At 36.4% G+C, this 20,565-nt stretch overlaps 1 protein-coding gene across 1 annotated transcript; it reads left to right on the top strand.

Moving 5' to 3' along the window:
* The first annotated feature begins 1,823 nt into the window (after positions 1 to 1,823).
* LOC580312 (WD40 repeat-containing protein SMU1) lies at positions 1,824 to 20,318 on the top strand. Its single transcript, XM_030981020.1, has 11 exons — positions 1,824 to 1,944; positions 4,136 to 4,346; positions 4,934 to 5,086; positions 5,994 to 6,233; positions 9,575 to 9,715; positions 10,807 to 10,902; positions 12,069 to 12,196; positions 12,780 to 12,906; positions 14,581 to 14,748; positions 15,375 to 15,527; positions 17,752 to 20,318. The coding sequence occupies exons 1-11, from the start codon at positions 1,919 to 1,921 to the stop codon at positions 17,848 to 17,850; spliced, it is 1,542 nt and encodes a 513-aa protein (XP_030836880.1). The 5' UTR covers positions 1,824 to 1,918; the 3' UTR covers positions 17,851 to 20,318.
* The last annotated feature ends 247 nt before the right edge of the window (positions 20,319 to 20,565 follow it).

The following is a 20,565-nucleotide window of genomic DNA, read 5'->3' as shown; positions in this document are numbered from 1 at the left end:
ATGCTGGAGCGCTGTAATGGGAGCTAGGCTAAAGTCTGGGTAATAATAAATACGCCTCGGAATAGAATTTCTAGATAAAAGCGCGCTATTGAAATGCCTATTATTATTATTATTCAATCACTTTCTAATTCACTTGGAATGAATCAGGTACTAGTAACTGCTAACAGATCAAGGCTAGAATAGAATAGAATAGAATAGAATTTATTGACTCATTCGACCCCCTTCTGGGGTATGAGAGTACAACAAATGTACATGTCATGATAATGATACATAATAAAGAATACAAACATAGCTTAATAATAGAAAAAATACAGAATACAACAAAACAACAATATAAAAGTATAACGATAAATAGGAATGATCTAAACCTAGCCTATGCTAAACATAAATACAATATTATACAATATGGCAAGCATACATGAAAAGTGGAAAATACCACATGAACAATCTAAATACAAACACAAAGAAAAAGAAAGATAAAAACAAAAAATAATTTTACAATTTTTTTTTTTTTTTAAATACATTATTGTCTTAACTAAAAAAGAAATTATAAGTTTCATTTTTGTACATGTAAGTGAGTTGTGATTGGATTGTTAAGATATATGCAGACTAACAAAATACGCCATAATCGTCCATTGGACAAACAAAAACATAATGGAATATAATGTAATAAGACAAACAAAACAAAAAGTATACTAACAAAAAAACAAAAAAATGAACAAAAGAACAAAAAAACCATCAAAACTATACTTGACCTAAAGAAAGACTGTACTACAGATCAAGAATTGTTGGTTGCTTAATTAACCTACCACTTCGGGTTGTAACATTTCTTTTTATGGGCGACATATGATTGGATTGTTCAGATTTACATGTATATAGACGAGCAAAATATGACATTATTATCCTTAAGAAGAGTACTAATTTCTTCAGCTGTCCTATACCGGAACATGAAAATAAATTCAACATGTGTGATGTGCAAGGGCGTTTAACTATTACTTTGCGACCTAAATATAACTCTCTTTCCTTTCTGAAAAAAGGGCATACAAAAACATAATGGAATTCATCACCAGACTCATGCATATCACAACATGGGCATTCAATACTAATTTCATTAACAGCTTCTTTGAATCTGTTATTATTAATTGGTAAACGGTGTGACCTACATCTAAAACGGCTCAGTGTTATTCTATCTTTTTTACTCAGCAAAACTAAATACCTTTCAAAGAGACAATCCTCTTTAAAGATCCTATAATTTAGGCACACACTGTTTGTCCAAATTGTTGCCATCACATCTTGTTTTGAAATATCGTTTAATCTCAACTTCAGAGTGCTCAGTATCCAACTATTGCTAAATCCTTCCCCTTGCTTTAGCCAAACAATACCAAGACCAGCATGGTTCAATATTTTTTCAATACAAGATAACCACTTGAAAGAAGTAGACATATCTACATTCTGACTAATTAACCTTTGCAAAAAATAAAATTTGACTGAATATTTAGAGGGAGAACCTTTTACTATTCTTAACCAGAAACTAACCATTCGATGTTTGATACTGTTAGCTAGCCATGCCCTCCCAGTTTCTCCATATATCATACAATCTGGTGTAAATTTATTTACACATAACGCTGACCTGAGAAATTTTCTATGGAATATTTCAATTTGACTCAGATCTTCATATCCCCACACTTCGCATCCATAAATGAGTATTGGTAATACAAGTTGGTCAAACAATTCACATTGAATATCCAGTGGCAGTTTGAGTCTTTGAACCTTTAATGACATAGGCTTAAAAACAGACTAAGCTCGACTGGGTAATATGAATATGTGATAGATTCATGAATATTCATATTACGCCACCTCGGGATCGCTTTTTTGCTGGTGCTGCTTTCTTCACATTCGGCTACAAAAACCACTGAATATGTCTTTGGAAATCGAATCTGCTGAGTAAGTTACTTGTTTTCCCTTGTGTTTGGAGTGTATATGTGAATCTGTTTTTGGCTGAAATTGTATGAGTGAAAATATGCGATGAGCTGCGCGTGGATCGTCGATCCCTGGATTGTCATGATTGTGGGCGCTGTGCTGTGGGTAGGCTTACGACTTACGAGTTATTACGTTGAGTGAATAGTTAATAAAGTGTATGGTTTATCCGGTCAATCCCAATACACAATATTACTGAGATCTACTTATCACCATCAGTGTATGGAAGTATGAGGTGATCCTGTTGTTATGGAATATGGATAGATCCAGAACTAGTTTTCTTTACCTGAATTTTGATTCAGAAAAAGTTATTGGCGCTTGTTCAGAACTTAGAATCAGCCCTAACTTAGGTCTAGATCTATCCAAAATTTGACCCATAACTCCGGCTAGACTAGATCTAGAGATACCCCACTAAAACATACCCAAAATGAAGAAAATATTCATCAAATGTTTATATAAAGATCATAATTCAAAAGTTGTTATGTTTATTACCTGTTTTGTGTCAATTTTCTTGTCATTTTTTGAGTATTTTGTATTTTGCCAGTGAAAACGAATTCGGTTAATCAAATTATGGAAATGCAAGCACTACTTTAAACAAACATAACTTTGTTATTCCTAGCTCATTTTTCCTTATTGAGGTGTCATGAAAGGGCAGAAACCCAACTTTCTAGAAATCTGATTTTCTCTTTGAAATTCAGATACCACCCGCCAAATGACTTTTCGATTTCCTCTCTTCAAATTGATGTTAATCACTCATGCGTGAAATATAAGTCATATGAGTTGCATCAAATGAAAGAGGAGGATCTAAGCTTTCCAAATATGTGTCATTTATTAATTATAAATATGATTAAGTTATGATAAAACATCGATAATTCTCAGTTTCGATCAAATCCATCTTCTGTCTCCTCTCCTGTAGAGACTCTATCTTAGTCTTGGTCTCGTTACTGCATAGACAGACACCTCGTTTGGACCTTCTCTAATGCCTCTATATCTTTCTTAGTGTAAGGGCTCCAAGCTGTTGATGAAATTTCTAACGCTGGTCTCACAATTGATTGATAAAAGGTCGCAATCTTTTCTTCATTTAGATTTGTAAAATAACAATGAAACATAGCCATTTTGCGATGAGCGGAATTCACAATAGCTTGAACATGAGTTGATGGGGACAAACAATTCGTCATAATAACTCCCAGATCTTTGTGATGAGACACCTCTTGAAGGATCTTTCCGTTCATGAAATAACAGTACTGCAAAGCACCTCTTATTCTCAGTACCACACATTTTTCAATATTAAAATCTTAACATCCAGAGCTTGGACCATGCCGCTAGTGCATTCAGATCATCTTGGAGAATATCATAATCATGTTTGGTCCTGATCCATCTTTACACTTTGTTTTCGTCAACAAATATCTTAGCTGTAGAGGTCAGCATTTCCGGAATGTCATTCCAATAAAACAGAAAGCAGGGCCCGAGAATGGACCCTTGTGGTACTCCACTTGTAACGTCTTTCCAAGATGACACACCATTTCTGAAAACAACTCTCTGCCTGCGTCCTTCAAGAAAACTCTCTATCCAATCCAATACTTGTCCATGTATTCAGAGTTGTTTCAATTTGTACAGAAGTTGTTGATAAAAGCCTTTTGAAAATCTAGATACATAATATCTACCTGTTCTCATCAAAAGACACTAATCTGTCCGTCCATAGGGGCCTTGAAACGGTTAGTTCTGATAGTCACTCATGACTAGCTCATAATTAGACAAACCTGTGGGAGTGGGTGTGGCATTGCGCCGGGACAAATCCAAACAGCTAAAATTTTGAAATTTGAATTTGACGTGAAATTGGATCAAATTACAGTCGCTCGTCAGCGGCTAGTCTAGAATTGGTTTGCACGGTGTTTTTAATTTGTAATTGTGAGACTGACTATAAAATGAAAGGTTTCGGCTTTGAATGATGTAAATAAGGGTTTTTGTGTGTTAACAATGATAATTTTGAACATACTGTACATGTACCTGAAATAAAAAGACAGAATTTCATATTTATTAGGTGATTAAACAATTATTAAGTGAAATTGTTGCACATTTGGGCAGGGACGGAGTAGAGATGTAGAAATACCATACCCCACTTGTGCATCTAATTGAATTTTGATAATTGTGTTTTTAGTGTGGTGAGACTGATCCAGCAGTATCTGAAGGAAGCAGGTCTGCCTCGGACCTTGGCCACCCTTCAGGAGGAATCTTCTGTATCCCTCAACACGGTGGACAGCATTGACCAGTTCATCACGGACATCAACAGCGGTCATTGGGACACTGTCCTGCAGCAGATACAATCACTCAAGCTCCCGGACAAGACCCTCATTGACCTCTATGAACAAGTAGGGTGAACCTAGCTCTCAAAGCTTTCCTAGATGATCTAATTGAAAATTCGGTTTTGAAGTGTGTTATTATCTTAGGAATTTTGCATATTTTACAGTTTCTGATGTAGTCTGGTACTATCCTATGCATTGTCAAAAGTAATATTGACCTACTTGTAGATATTGATGTGATCAAAAATGAAATGTATTCAAATAGTGAACACAAATAGTCCAGCATTGGAAATTCAGGTAAAGATTTAGTGAAGACCGGCTACTCAAAGCAAGTCTTACAAACATTTTTTTAAATTAATGTTTTCTCATATAGTAGATATTTGCAATGAAGCCATTATTAAAAATAAAATTGCTAAATGAAGGCTAGGGACAAAATATGCCTATTATAAACAAATGACTTGACAGATTTTCTTTTTTGGTAATTATGCTTCCCCATTTACTGCTCCAACAAAGTACGATGAATTTTCACCAATCTTGCTTAAGTTGATTTAGTTTTTAATTTTCATGTTTCAACACAAAGTACATGTAGTCGTTGTATTACCGGGTACATATCATTACATCATGATTCCCTTTTATTTTTGTTGTATTTGATATAGATTGTGCTTGAGTTGATTGAGCTGCGTGAGCTTGGCGCTGCTAGATCACTTCTCAGACAGACTGATCCAATGATTATGCTCAAACAGAACCAGGCTGACAGATACGTCCATCTAGAAAACCTCCTTGCTAGATCCTACTTTGATCCTCGTGAAGTAAGTAGAACCCGCTCCATGCCCTGGTTGCCGCATCATACCCAATAATACCATTGGGATGATGTACATTTAGAATAACAAGAAAGTGTCAAAGTACATGTACACCTTGTTTGGTAAAGATTGTTCTTAAAGTGACTCAGTAACATTGTTGAAGGTTGATGAAAAAATTGCGTAATTTTTGTATGAAATGTTACTTATTATATTCCTTCTACTGTACTATACCTCTAACATGCAAACAATCCTGAAAAAATTCTCAAACCACAAATATGTTTATGGTTTTCTTTGAAGGTGTCACTGTGCGACACCCTTTGACAGTAAATTCTCCCAACCATTTTTGAATTTTCCCAACCATTTTTCCTTCCAAATAAGACATAAGACAGGCTTTTAAAACTCTTTCAACTCTTAAATGCCTGGAATGGTATATAGAGCCAAGACATTGCTTTGTGACAAACTATACTGAACTAAAATGTAATTAAATTGTAATAATATAGTTGGGAGAATTAAGGAATTGATCAGATAAGTTTTCCCCAATTTGTATCATTAATGATGGTCTGTTTTCACTAAGAACTTTCAGATTATCTTTAATTGTACATCAAGCATTGAAGTCACTACCTTAGCACTACTTTCTCTCATCTGAACAATGTTACCAGGTCCCTTTTAGGATGATGTTTATTCTAGCTCTTTCATATATGTTTAAAAAAGAACAACTCCTTACTCACTCTTGTTGATATTAGTGGAACAAACAGTGGGCTGCCACTGACAGCCACTGTCAAATTGTGTCACTCGTACAATATAAAGGGAACACAAAATTCTTCGATGTTGCAGTCTAGGATTACAAAATGCAAGAAATAAAGAAGAGTATATGTGAGAAGGCAATGTTTGACTGGTATTTTGTACCCATATATAGGCGTACCCTGACGGGAGCAGCAAGGAAAGGAGACGAGCAGCCATCGCCCAGGCCCTCTCTGGGGAGGTCAGCGTGGTGCCCCCATCACGCCTGCTAGCCTTGCTTGGACAGTCTCTTAAATGGCAGCAACACCAGGGTCTGTTACCTCCAGGCGTGACCATAGATTTGTTCAAGGGTAAGGCAGCCGTCAGGGATGAGGAAGAGGAGAAGTATCCAACACAACTCAGCAAGACCATCAAGGTAGGCATCACATTATCAACTTACTACACTTTTGGAGTTGAATGTCACAGTGACTCTTGGGCAGGATTGGGGTACCCGGTTTTTACTCCAAGCCCTACTGTATAATCATCTCCATCTTCGCTGCTATAAATAGTCAAATTTAAAGGGATAGTTGAGTTTTGTTGCAGAGGGACCTACAGAGCTGCCAACCAGTACGATTTTATTGTATTTTGTATGATTTTTAGAAGTACCGGTAAATACAACAGTACGATTTTTCCTCAAAAAATATGATTTTATTTAATTTATTTTTTTAATTTGTTTTAAAAATAAATATACATGTATATTATTTTTGTGTGTGTGTTCGTGTGCCATTTTCAATGGCAAATAGCCCATTCTCTCCTGTAAAGTATCCTACAATCATCTCACATCAGCAATTTGGGGATGTTCATTGGCTCATCGAACACATCAGTCATGATGAAATCATGCATATTCAACCATTGGTCCATTGAAAAATTTCTTCCTGTATGTAGGAACTTATGCAAATTGGAACCCCCCCCCCCAAAAAAAAAAAAAATTAATTAATTAATAAAAATTTAAAAAATGCATTTTCGCAGTGAGAACGTACTTATCGATGAAAAATAGGATTTTTATTTTCAAAATAGGATTTTTGTGGGAAAATAATAAGATTTTTGTTCAGTTGAGGTTGGCAGCTCTGGACCTACACCAACATTTTTTTTTTTATGAGATAATGAAAACTGAGTGTTACATTAGAAAGAACATACCATTTAAATTAGGCCTGAGTCATGTCGGGATTTTCATAAACCGGGTCCCGACGGCCTTGTACCGATCGGGACCCGGTGTCCCGAAATCAGCTCGCAGGATTTGTCACTTGCCTCTATAAAAAGCGCATATCATCAGTATGTCCCTTAAAAGTGACCTTTTTTATCAATCAAATTAATAAACACATGCATACCTCGGCTCAGATCGGTATATTATTCCATTTGACATTATTTACATCCATGATTGGCGATGTTTAGTGCCATTTTCGTGCCTCTAAAAGTAAAAAAACTGGGGCAGAAATGGAAAGACAACATTCGAGCCGCCATTTTGATTTATGCAGGTTGAATAAATCTGGTCAAAAAATATGAATGTTATAATAATAAAAACGGCTTTCTAAAAATTTCTTCTGTACAATATACCGATCATACAATATTTTAAAGACAAAATATTTATCTCTTATTTTAAACATCGCATGCTTTTTTTTTTTAAACTGAAAATTACTTGGTAATCAAGAGTTTCGATACGGATAGCCGTTGCAAGGCAAGTTCAGACTAGTCTCAGAAAAATGCGCAGTGCTCCTCGTAAATAGCTGTAATGCGTGCCAGAACGAACCCAAACAAAGACGTGATCGTAACGAGAAAAAAAATCATTAAAAACTACGAGAGCACAATTGGAAAGACAACTACTGCTCAAAATTACCATAATCAGATAGATAACTTGGACAAAGAATTCAATAATCGCTTAAGAAATGTCACAGAAATTGTGATAATCGAGGAGTAACTGGGTACATTTTTATCGCAAGAAGCCTGCTGCAAATACTCGAATCCTTTGTTATACTGCTTTTTACCGTAGAGGACGGTATTTGCCTCGTATAGCCTCGTGTTCAATTTAAACACGTGTAATTCGGATATTGCAGCAGGCCCTTCCGATAATGATTGTACCTATAGTAACTCCTTAAATATCACTATTTATGTGTCTTTTCTTGGACAACTATTGTTTTCTTCCTCCAAGTTATGTATCTGCTTATGATCATTTTGAGTAGTTGTCTTTCCAATTGTGCTCTCGTAGTTTTTAATGATTTTTTTCTCGTTACGATCACGTCTTTGTTTGGGTTCGTTCTGGCACGCATTACAGCTAACGAGGAGCACTGCGCATTTTTCCGAGACTAGTCTGAACTTGCCTTGCAACGTATCGAAACTTCTTGTGATTACCAAGTAATTTTCAGCTTTTAAAAGAAGCATGCGGTGTTCAAAATCAAAGAAAAAATATATATTTTTGTCTTTTAAAAATTATTCGGTCGGTATGTTGTAAAGAAGTACTTTTTAGAAAGCCGTTTTATTATTCAAACATGTTAATGTTTCTTTCAACCTGATTTATTAATCCTGCCGAGAGACCCGGCCAGTACAGTAGCTAGCTAGCAGCTGGCAACAACAACCCCATGGGCCGGGCGAACTGCCTTGCAACCCATATTTATATCACTTATCAGCAGTTCGGATTGATTCAGGATGAGCTAGAATATGATTATGGTAACCATTAAATACATAAGTTTTAAGGTGGATTGATTTTAGTGGTGTGCAAAACTGCAATTTCTTTCATATTTCGTTATTTTTTTCGGAGCGTCGGTTCTCAAAAAACGAAACCGGGACCCGACGGCAACGGTCGGGTCCCGGTGTGATCGACCGTACCGACTCAAGCCTAATTTAAATGACAAAATCATCTTTGTTTGATCGAAATTGGTTCAGAGACGGCTGAAATATCTATATATATATATATATATAACGATTTCTAATATTTGTGGTGCCCCACAAATATTCAATAATTTGAAAAACCAGCCTTTGAAAAAACGAGATAGCGCCTTATATGTTTTATCCCAGCCAATGCAGTCGTTGGCTTTTTGTTGGCTTTTTCGTGTTGGTTATGATACGCTCAACCAGCTGGTTCGTGTATTGTTATTATTTATTAATTAATTAATTAACGGTCACCATATTTTTTTTTTAAAGTGCAGCTGAATTGGTATGATCATATTGGCATACATGCCAACTGTTCAGATTAAAGAGGAACATTCCTCTTTTTGGGAGAAGATAATTATCATTTTAATGCAGGTGTTCCTCTTCCTGTACAAATTTGTCTGTAGTATTGAATAGGAGAGTTAGGATTGTTCCTCTTTTTTTTTAAAATAGCATAATTTGTACAGATTTCTGATTTTCAAATGTTGGCATGTATGTATTGGATAAATTTCACACATTTTGGGGTCTAAAATGACCTTTGTAGCACTTTTAGGTCCTAAAAGAGCACTAGAAATGTCATAAAAAAGAATAAGAGCAATAACCATGCACTTTGAAAGCATTTGCGGTCTGAAACAAGAACTCAACTATCCCTTTACACATGTTTATAGGAAAATTTAGATCTAATAACAGATGTAGATCTAGCAATTTCATTTTTTATGTATCACTTTCGGATACCTTGGTTCCTGCCCAAAATTTGAGCGGGTACCCATATTAAAAAGATACCCAAAATTTCCAGCCCTAGTGGCTTCACTGTACTTTGATATGTACATCCTAATGTATGTTTCATCCTTACAGTTTGGTCAGAAGTCCCATGTGGAATGTGCAGCTTTCTCTCCGGATGGTCAGTTCCTAGTGACCGGTAGTGTGGACGGATTCGTTGAGGTATGGAACTTTCAGACAGGAAAGATCAGGAAGGATCTCAAGTACCAGGCAGAGGTAAGGTCATGGTGTTATTCCCCTATAACTAATGGTAGTGATACTAAAGCACCATTATTCCATAATAATGTCAAAGAGATTCTTCATGTTTTGATGAAATACATGAAAAAAAAGACATTTTTCATACACTAATACATTGCATGGACTTGCCCTACACCTGCCAACCAGTACGATTTTTGGAAGTAAATATGACAGTATGATTTTCCTCAATAAAATATGATTCCCCCCCCCCCCCCAAAAAAAAAAAAGAAGATGTGTGTGTGTGCCGTTTTCAATGGCGAAATGCCCATTCTGTCCTGTGAAGTATTCTACAAGCATCTCACATCAGCAATTTGGGGATGTTCATTGGTTCATCAAACACACCAGTCATGACGAAATCATGCGTATTCAACCAATGATCCATTAAAAAAAATTCTTCCTCCATGTAGAAACTGTAAAAGGCATTGATCCATGTTTTGTTTTTTTGTAATACAATTTTTGTCAGTAAAATAGCACTTTTGTGATTAAAGAATACAGTTTTTGAACTCCAGAGGAGAGGTCTGGCCCTAGTGGATAAAATTGTGCTTTTTAGTAATACACACATTTTTCACAGCCTCTGGATCAAGTTAAGCTTGGTTTGCAGTTTTCAGTGAATTTAAATTTCTTTGCTTGCATCTGCATTCTCAACTTCTTTATGTTAACTCTGAAGAGTAAGTATTTGTGAAAAAAGAAAAGGAAAATGGGTTCTAGAAGAATGTTTATGCTGACAAAAAAATTGATATAAGAATTTAAATTGCACATATGTCAGTCTCATAACTGATGTTATATCTGTGTGATTTATGGGAGATTGTGACAGTTGACTCATTGTTGCTTTCCTATTGCTGGCTGCACCACTTGAACTATGCTGTGTTTTACATGTTTCTGGAGAATGAAAAAATTTTAATGATATTTCTTTCTTAGTTTACTCTAATATGGAGATTTCTTAACATTACAAGGTCATTTTCTTTTGATGCATTATATTACAATGTGTTTGTGTGTTTTGATGTATTTAAATATCAAAGAATTGTTTCTTTGGTGCTCATGAGAAAGTCTATATCCTTTGCTGCTCCCAGGATTCGTTCATGCTGATGGATGATGCTGTGCTATGTATGTGCTTCAGTCGGGACAGCGAAATGGTAGCTACAGGGGGTCAGGATGGTAAGATCAAGGTAGGTTGATGACAGGCTTGTCATTGCCAATGTCATATTTGAATGTGCTGGGTTTATTTTTGGTTTGGGGTCCTATTTTCACAATTTGGAATGAAGTCTCTGTGGGATTTCGGTCAATTGAGCAGTTCATGATGAAAACTGAACTTAGTCATAGTGTAATCTTAAACTTTTGATGCAATAATGTAGATATTTATTCACAGACATTACCATTTTTCCAATGCAATTCCAAGTGTTCAGTGATGATCATCTCGAACAAGAAAAAACCTCTGACAAGGGATTATATCTTCTGTGGACAATACTTACAACAGACAAATTCTCATCCTTACCTGGGAGTAGAAATAGACAGTAAACTGACATGGGCGAACCATGTTGACAACACAGCCATGAAAGCCAACCGCACGTTAGGATTCCTCAGGAGAAATCTATGGTTTTGCCCAGGGAATGTGAAAGCCCTCGCATACAAGACCCTAGTGAGACCAGTGTTAGAATACGCAAGCTGTGCCTGGGACCCATACAGGATAGGGCAGATTAATAAACTGGATGCAGTTCAAAGGAGGGCAGCACGCTTCGTAACAGGGAACTACCAAAGGGACAGCAGTGTCACACAAATGCAGACCTGCCTTGAATGGGAATCACTCGAACGCAGGAGGGAAAAGAGTCGTTTGGTTATGCTGTACAAAATCTACAAGGGAAAGGTGGGCCTAAAGCAAGAGGACTACATACAAGTATCAACAGGGTCAAGGTTAAGAAGAAACCACCAACACTCAATAGAAATCCCCTTTGCCAGAAAGGACGTATACAAATACTCCTTTTTTCCAAGAACTGGACGAGCATGGAATGCCCTCGACCAGCAGTCCGTAATAGCTACATCAGTTGATAATTTCAGAAACACACTCTAGCATGCATTACCTGCCATACAAGTTAGCGACATGCGGAACACCGCCCTGCTGACTACAATTTCAGAAGGTTCAGAAGATTGAACTTCTGCCGTTATTTTGTATTCTTTTAAAATCACTGATCCAATAGAGATCTGAATTACACTCATGGCCATTTATCTTTATTTCATTTTAAAATATTCTTCCTTGTTATGTTACGTTTGAAAAGTTAAGACAGTACAGTGTTTGAGAGCGAGCATTTTTTTTTGAATTTTTAAAAATTTGTATTAGGTTTGGAAAGTTCAGACAGGGCAGTGTTTGAGAAGATTTGAGAATGCTCACAGCAAGGGAGTCACTTCTGTCAAGTTCTCCAAAGATGCCACTCAGATACTCAGCTCTTCATTTGATCAATCTCTAAGGTTAGTCTCTTTCCAATTGGGACCAATCACCAATGCTATCCTTCTATGTAGGTTTGTATTTCAGTGCCGGTATACTATCTTAAAAAGATCAATTTCAAATATCATTTCTGTTCGACATATCGTCCTGAAGATGTTAATCTTGTGCATGTTTTTTTATTAAAGAACTTTTTAGTGTGAAAGGTGAATTAAATTCTTCTTTGACAGCTAAACTGTCTATGATGTACTTTTTCATTAATATTTTTTTTGTGCATCAACTTGAATTTCAAGAAAATAATTTTTGTGTGTGTGTCTCGTACGACATAAGATAATTTCAGCTCTATCTTCCTGAGAAAGGCTTATTTATAGTTATTTGTCATATCTTCATAGGGCCCCTTGGCAGTACTTTACTATAATACCATTAAACCAATCTTCACTGCTGATTTGTTTGCCTCATAGTCTAGAAAAACGTCTTAATGTCCCGTACAACAAATACAGAAACGCCCTTTTGTTTAAATGTTTGTATATTAGATTTGGGTATAGTGTCTGCACACACAGTTACTCACACTTCTTACATGTTTTCTCTCGGTGTGTGTGTGTGATACAGGATACATGGATTGAAATCTGGCAAGACATTGAAAGAGTTCCGAGGACACACATCATTTGTGAATGAAGCCGTCTTTGCTCCTGATGGTCATCTTGCTCTCAGTGCTTCATCAGATGGTACCATCAAGGTATAGTCCAGCTGCAACAAAAAGAAATCATTTTAAAACAGTTCTTTTAACACATTTTGTTAAATTTTAATAGTATAGTATTAATGACTGATTTGAGAAACAACTATATCTCGAAAATTAAAGCAGTCATTAATACTTTTATAAACCAAAAAGGATCATAGAATACATGTGCGACTTACCAATCATGGTAATCAAGTTTGTTTATGCTATTGAGACAGCAGACTAAGCACGTAAGGGCACAATGTACATACAAATACGTGTGTGGGACTATGAACGGGCTGGATTTTTTGTGTTACTGAAATGTGCTCAGAATTCAAGTAATTCATCTATTAAATGACTATAACAGACAAGAAACAGGTCAAATATAAGGACAAGAATCAGTGCTTATCAATATAACAGAAATTTTGCATGAAATACCATCAGGAAAGCTATCTAAATTTGTCAGAAATTAGCGACAAACACACCAAATTCAGCGCTGCAATGATGCATAAAACGGCGTAGAATTCAACTTTTCATCCACCAAGTCAATTCAAATACTTGCATTATACAATCTTAAATACCTGTATCACCGTTATCGCAAACAATAAAATTACAATCTATATCTAGACCTAGATCTACGGCTAATAATAAGACTAATTCACGTACCCTTTTGGTATTCTTGCTGTTTAGCGACCACTGATTCGCACACTCAATGTATGGTTTCTGCGCTTGCTCAAACCAGTTTTTCAGCAAGACTGAACTATTTTCCCGGTAACTGGAATTTTGCCGAGATTTTACCGATCAACCCTCGAACTATCACATGGGTTTGGCATTTTTTGTTTATTTACGGGAATGGCTAGAACCATGACTGCAATTTCGACCAATCAGATGGCTGGATTTCTTTAGTGAGGTATATAATGTATATTACAAGTTAGTGGATTGTGACGTAGTCATGGGACAACTCTTCTACTTCTACTTCTACGACGATACTCAGCAGGATCCATAAGTCAGGATGTAGTGCCGCTTGTTGTGTACAAAAATATAATTAATTTATCTTTTTCTCGTAAGTGCCTCCTCTCTTGATGCACCACTCAAAATATAGTGTGAATAGCATAATATTATATATCTTTAAAAAAAAAATAGACCCTCCTGGATAATTCATATTGAAAAAATTGACACCTTTACCATTTTGGGTGTTTAAACAATTGGGAAAATAGTCCAGCACTTCGTCACAGTGACATTACCCATTCAGCCAATTTGAAGTGCCCGTACGTATAGTGATTAGGTACAACTTTTAAATGACTTTTTGTCTGATTGAAAAAATTGACACCTTTACCATTTTGGGTGTTTAAACAATTGGGAAAATAGTCCAGCACTTCGTCACAGTGACATTACCCATTCAGCCAATTTGAAGTGCCCGTACGTATAGTGATTAGGTACAACTTTTAAATGACTCTTTGTCTGATTTAATTCAAACTTTTATCAGTCTGCTTATCTGATATGTCGGCTTTCTTTGAGAGTAGTTATCAGTTCAGGTTGGATTCCCCTTTAAGAACTGTCGGGTAAGGGATACCAAATGACCGCATACTATGGACTTTTCCACTAATCAGGTTAATCTCTGCATTGAATACCCTTTAGAGTTTTGCTGTAAAATGAATCCATCTCAATCAATCATATTGTATTGAATTCTACCAGGTCTGGAACATCAAGACTACAGAATGCATCAGTACCTTCAAATCACTGGGAGGCTCATCAGCTACTGACATCACAGTCAACTCTGTTATGCCGTATCCCAAGAATGCAGAACAGTTTGTTGTCTGTAACCGTAGCAACACTGTCGTTATCATGAACATGCAAGGACAGGTATGAATATCTGGTTGTCCGTAAGCTAGTATATAGGTTTTTGCCAAAATTTGCATATATGCAATTTGTCACAGAGGAGCAGTATTTGTATGTAAAACTAGAAACTTTTGTGAGATGGCCATTACCATGGCAACAATAGTTTTGTCAATTGTGATCCAAATATATTGAGGCATGAAGATTCATGAATTTGAACCCCATGAAATTCATGAGGTATGTGAAACATATGTAAAAATTTGTAGTATGTTCAGTTCGCAACATTTTTGCATATTTGAAATTTATGACGAGTAAGCCACAAACATTTCCACTTACCCAATATAAAAATAACTTGTTGTGCCTATTATGGGTGACAACTGTAATACTTGTACCTGACATTCTGTAACAAGAGAAATTATTCTGTATAAAAATTCTGATCAATTAATCTACGGACAAAATCTAGCCATCTAGTGGTGATATATTTTCTCAAAAACTCAAGTTTCCAGCTCCTATATATGCTGTTTGAGTTGTTATACCCAATTTTCGTTAGGTCGCATTGGATAGAAAATGACAATTCTCATTTTATCCAAGACAAATTTTAAAGAAAAATAGTCTCCAAATTTAATATTTGTGATCCATCTTTTGTGTACTAGATTGTTCGGAGTTTCAGCTCTGGTAAGCGGGAGGGAGGAGATTTCACATGTAGTTGCTTATCACCGAGAGGGGAATGGATCTACTGCGTAGGAGAGGATTTGGTGCTCTACTGCTTCTCTACATCAACTGGAAAACTAGAAAGGACACTCACTGTAAGATATATCTTTTACTAGAGAGAGAGAGAGAGAGAGAGAGAGAGAGAGAGAGAGAGAGAGGGGGGGGGGGGGGGGGGGGGAGAGAGAGAGAGAGAAGAGGAGGGGAAAGAGAGAGAGAGGAGGGGAGGTGTCTCTTCTGCTCAGTGAAAAGAATAGTAGGCACAAATCATTGGGGAGTCCAGGACAAAATGATTTTAATGAGAACAATGTTAACAAGCAAATGCAGACCTCCCAACCTTTCTGCTTTATTTTTTATTACTGGAAAACTAGAAAGGACACTCACCGTAAGATATATCTTTTACTAGAGATAGAGAGAGAGAGAGAGAAGAGGAGGGGAAAGAGAGAGAGAGAGAGAGAGAGGAGGGGAGGTGTCTCTTCTGCTCAGTGAAAAGAATAGTAGGCACAAATCATTGGGGAGTCCAGGACAAAATGATTTTAATGAGAACAATGTTAACAAGCAAATGCAGACCTCCCAACCTTTCTGCTTTATTTTTTATTACTGGAAAACTAGAAAGGACACTCACCGTAAGATATATCTTTTACTAGAGAGAGAGAGAGAGAGAGAGAGAGAGGAGGGGGGAAAAGGGGGGGGGGAGAAAGAGGAAGGGGAAGAGAGGAAGGTGCCACAAATTATGCTGAGTCGCACAAAATAATAGGAATTTTGAAATTTGAATGTTGTAATGTTGGGAGGTCTGCAAATGGTGTAAACTTGTAATATTCTTGTAACTGTGTAATACACATGCAGGGCTGTCGTTTAAAGCCGGTAACCGGTAAAACTTGCCGCCTATTCACTCGTTTCTTACCGGCTATAATTCCTATAATAAACCTTGCAAAAATCACAGAAAGTAGATCTAAATCAATGCTAATCCAAAATTTCCTTAATTTCGTCCAAGATATAATTAGTGCCGCACATACACGGCCGCAGTCAACGAAATCCCTTACGATCACGAACGCGACGTCGTCCGTACTTACCTAGACCTATCTATCTAACGTTACATCGCAGTTCTTCCCCCACAGCGCGGCGGCCAAGCCCGCCCGTGCCTACCCCATTGCGATCCCGATGTGCACGCGAGAAGACGATGCACTGCACAAAATATATACACACTGATCATAACAAAACTGAAGCTATCTCGCTGTAACCAAACTATCCGTTGCCGATTTGATATTTGAAGATCACGGAAACCGGGGCCTATACACGTGCGTGCAATGTCTAGAGACAACGTACTTTAGATTCTGAGATGCGCAAATCGGCAACAGAGTTTTAAAACTCGGCTGAGTTTAGGCCGGCCACGGCCGTCCCCGGCGGACCCCCGCAGCTAGCTCGCATGATATATGCAGGCTCGCGCTCCGCGAATATTCAAAACTAACTTCATTTATTTCCTTAAAAAAGTTGAATAAACAAATATACAGTGTCTTCACTTTGTCAGGAAAAACAGTGATATAACATTATAAAATGAACAGGAACTGAAGTAAATTCTTAAATGTATTCAATAATTTCATGTCAAAAAAAAATAATTAAATGAGAATTCATATATGGGGAGCCAAATAAAAGTCACAAGTAAAAAAAAAATCAAAATCTAGCGTCTGCTGCCCATTATTTAAATACTGTACATGTATTCAACAAATCATGATGTAGAAAGATTGAGTATGGTGCATCATCTCAGTTTAATTAAAAATTACAAAGTAATGGTACAAAGTGATAAATAATTATCAACTTAATAACTTTTCTTATGAGTTATGATTGTTCATGTAATATTAAACATGAACAATATGTGTGTTTATTACAATATATGTGTAATACAAGGTAGGAAAGATAACTACAAATTTTCTTCTTAGGTATGCACCAGATTGCACGATTGCACGATTGCACGAGTGGAAAATCCCAAAAGGTCCCTACCGTGGGAGGGGGGACACCCCCTCCCACACCCTCCCCCCCCTCGGTCGCTTCGCTCCCTCGCAGTGTTGGTACCTCCTATAAAATTCAAATTACCTCCTTCAAAAATAATTAACAAGACCCCTGACATGAATTGTGTATTAAAGTTGATAGTTTGTTAGGTTTGAATTTGTACAACATGACAACTGAGAGAATTCACAAGAATATTGCATTAGTGATTACGCTTTTGCTTGGTATCACATACTCATTGTCTGTTTGACATATCTCTTGTTTAAAACTGTTGTATTTATGTTGTTTTTATTCCTTCCCCCCCCCCCCCCCCTCCAGGTCCATGAGAAGGATGTGATAGGCATTGTACCCCACCCTCACAACAATCTTCTAGCCACATACAGCGAAGATGGTCTCCTCAAGCTATGGAAATCATGAGCTGCCTGCACAGACAGGAGATAGACTTTAGTTCATAGGACTTTAGCTTTTTGAAATCTAACGTGGGTTATTTTCCCCTGCATGCCTAAAAGTCAATTAGGGTCCACATACAAAAATCGTTATTGGACATTCTGAAAAATATTTTTGGCATCAAGTACACCTGGGCCCCGTCTTACTAAGAGTTTCGATTGATCCAAATCTATCGCAAGTTTGCAGTCTCCTATCGCTTATGTACATAGTTGCGATTGATATCAACTCTTTGTAAGACAGGGTCCTGTAATCCAATACAGTGGATCGTCATTATAAAGAACTCTGTAACTATAACAAGTAAGGAATGTTCCTACTTCTTTGTTTACTGTTGTTTCCTCTCCACCCTCCAATAGATCAAGAATTCAAGAATGCTTTATAAAAATTTGACTTGGACCCAAGGAGTTTGTTATTTAGATTCCACTGTTATTAGAGAACAATTGTATCATTATACCGCCGCCCACTGAAGGTCGTGCCGGAGACATTATGTTTGATCCCGCTTTCTCGTTATCACATTACTTTAAGAAATAATTGAGATGTGAACTTCACCGTAGGAAAACAAACTTATTATATATTGGGGTCAAAGATCATAAAGATCAATTCCATAACATTCTGTGTTTCTGGCTTTGATTTTTTTTAAAGATATCTGAAGTACCATTTGAGAAAATTGACCTTAACCTGGGTATAATTTCATGTACATGTATCACCATAGAGGAACAGAATGATAAGATTTTGAGGTTTTGGGATCAGAGGATTGAGGTCATGATATCATATGTTTTGTCTACCAAATGTATAGCTATTATCTTTCTGAAATACAATGTATCCTGAACATTAAGTAAAATGAACTGAATGCAGACAAAGGCATATCAGAGAGGCAGTCTCTCTCATCTTGTTCAGTTTCATGAGTTTAAAGGTAAAGACCAGTTTTGGAAATGCCCCCCTCTCAAAAAATGAAATGGAAGCTCTTATTACCAATCATGTGAAAGAATATGTTTTGTCTAATACGTGATCATACAAATTTTGCCGAGAAACCGCCTACTAATTGATATATTTGGTAAATTATTATATCTATTTGGACCTGATAGATATAATGTTCGTGTCACGCATTCAATTTGCGTGACGATTTTCCTCACTACCATCACTTCGTGAAAATAGGGACGTTATATGCTAGATGATCAACCTTTTCTGATTGATTCCACGTTTGTTTTACAATACGATCGCATGACCATAACTGGTTTTTATCTTTAAGGTTGCATATATTTCCTGTAATTTGAATTTATCATGCAAAGAGATAGATTGTGATTTGATGACTGACGCATTAATCAGCTGTATCTTCATGATGCAAAGGCTCATGTAATGTATTTTCTTCTTAACCCCAGATTATGTACAAGCCCTACTGTGACAAGAGAAAGATACTGTCATTAGAAACTTGTGACAAAAATTGAGGAAAAAATGCCTGGTTAGGAAGAAATAAAAGTTGTAGGCAAGAATAATTTGGACTTGAATATTCCATTCATCTCTGACATTAATATAGGTTTTCCTGCCCTATTTTTGTACTTGTTAAGTGTATTATGTATACTTTTTTTTAACAGATCGTGCTTTATGTCATGTTTGGGGTTAGATACACACGAGATATTTCAATAATAGGTCAAATTTCAAGGTACATAAAGTTTGCATAATTTATTCAAACAGATTTAGATTGCAAAGAACAAACAGTGAAAAAAAAAGACTGCCCAATGCTATAAATGCTTGCTTATTCATGAATTTGAATACCTTAACGTTCATCAGGGCAGTGCATGTGCGAAGTTGAATGCATTTACATGCATTTTCAATTTGAACAGGCTTTTTACACGTTTATGTGAGAAAATCATGAAATCGCATGCTTATACAATTAAATTGTGAATGAAATGATTAGCTTTTTAACTGTTGATCTCGGTGATCATGAAATTGAATGATCGCATCGTTGAATCGGATGCAAGGTTGACAAAATTGGGCGGAAAAACTTATAGTAGTCGGTTCTTGTAAAGCACTCACGTCTGGAGCTCAATTATTATTATCCTGACTTAGCACCAGGTTTGTGCAACACTCGAGCATTCCATAGATTACTTATCTTAAGACATCAATTGATTAATAATTTTGCCTAACAAGATCTATGAATGCATTTAACTTAAAGTTTTTAATGAAAAGATCAAGAAATAAGATAGTGGATATAAAAGATATGATTGTGATGAATGTAGACAAGATAGCAACTGAAGGGTTTACACATGTATCTAGCAATGTACATTTGTTGAGCATTGATTTGATGGCACTCATCTAGCTGCTAGGGACATGGCAAACTATCATTTCCCATCATAGTGAGGCGTAGCTTTTATTCAAATGCTCTGTATAGATATTGTATATATGATCATGTATGCTTCATAAATTTTGTACATAAATTCCCACCTCTCTTGTCCACGTGTCATGATTACAATGTTTGGGTCTTGGTGTGAAGATGAGATCAATGCATTCTTTGCATTGTGTGGGAATGAGTACTGATATGTTGTGATTTGTTGATGTTTAGTTTTCTTTTGTAACGGTGCTTTTAAAGGTAATACTAAGTTTTGGGAAATTTTGAAAATTGGATGGATAGTGATTCTTTATAATTTGATATATTTGGATGCCCCTGTGGATAAGCAATACAAAATTTAG

Source organism: Strongylocentrotus purpuratus, unplaced genomic scaffold, assembly GCF_000002235.5.
Source record: "Strongylocentrotus purpuratus isolate Spur 01 unplaced genomic scaffold, Spur_5.0 spur5_scaffold_11, whole genome shotgun sequence".
Classification (NCBI taxonomy): Eukaryota; Metazoa; Echinodermata; class Echinoidea; order Camarodonta; family Strongylocentrotidae; genus Strongylocentrotus; species Strongylocentrotus purpuratus.
This window is presented reverse-complemented; position numbering and strand designations above follow the sequence as displayed.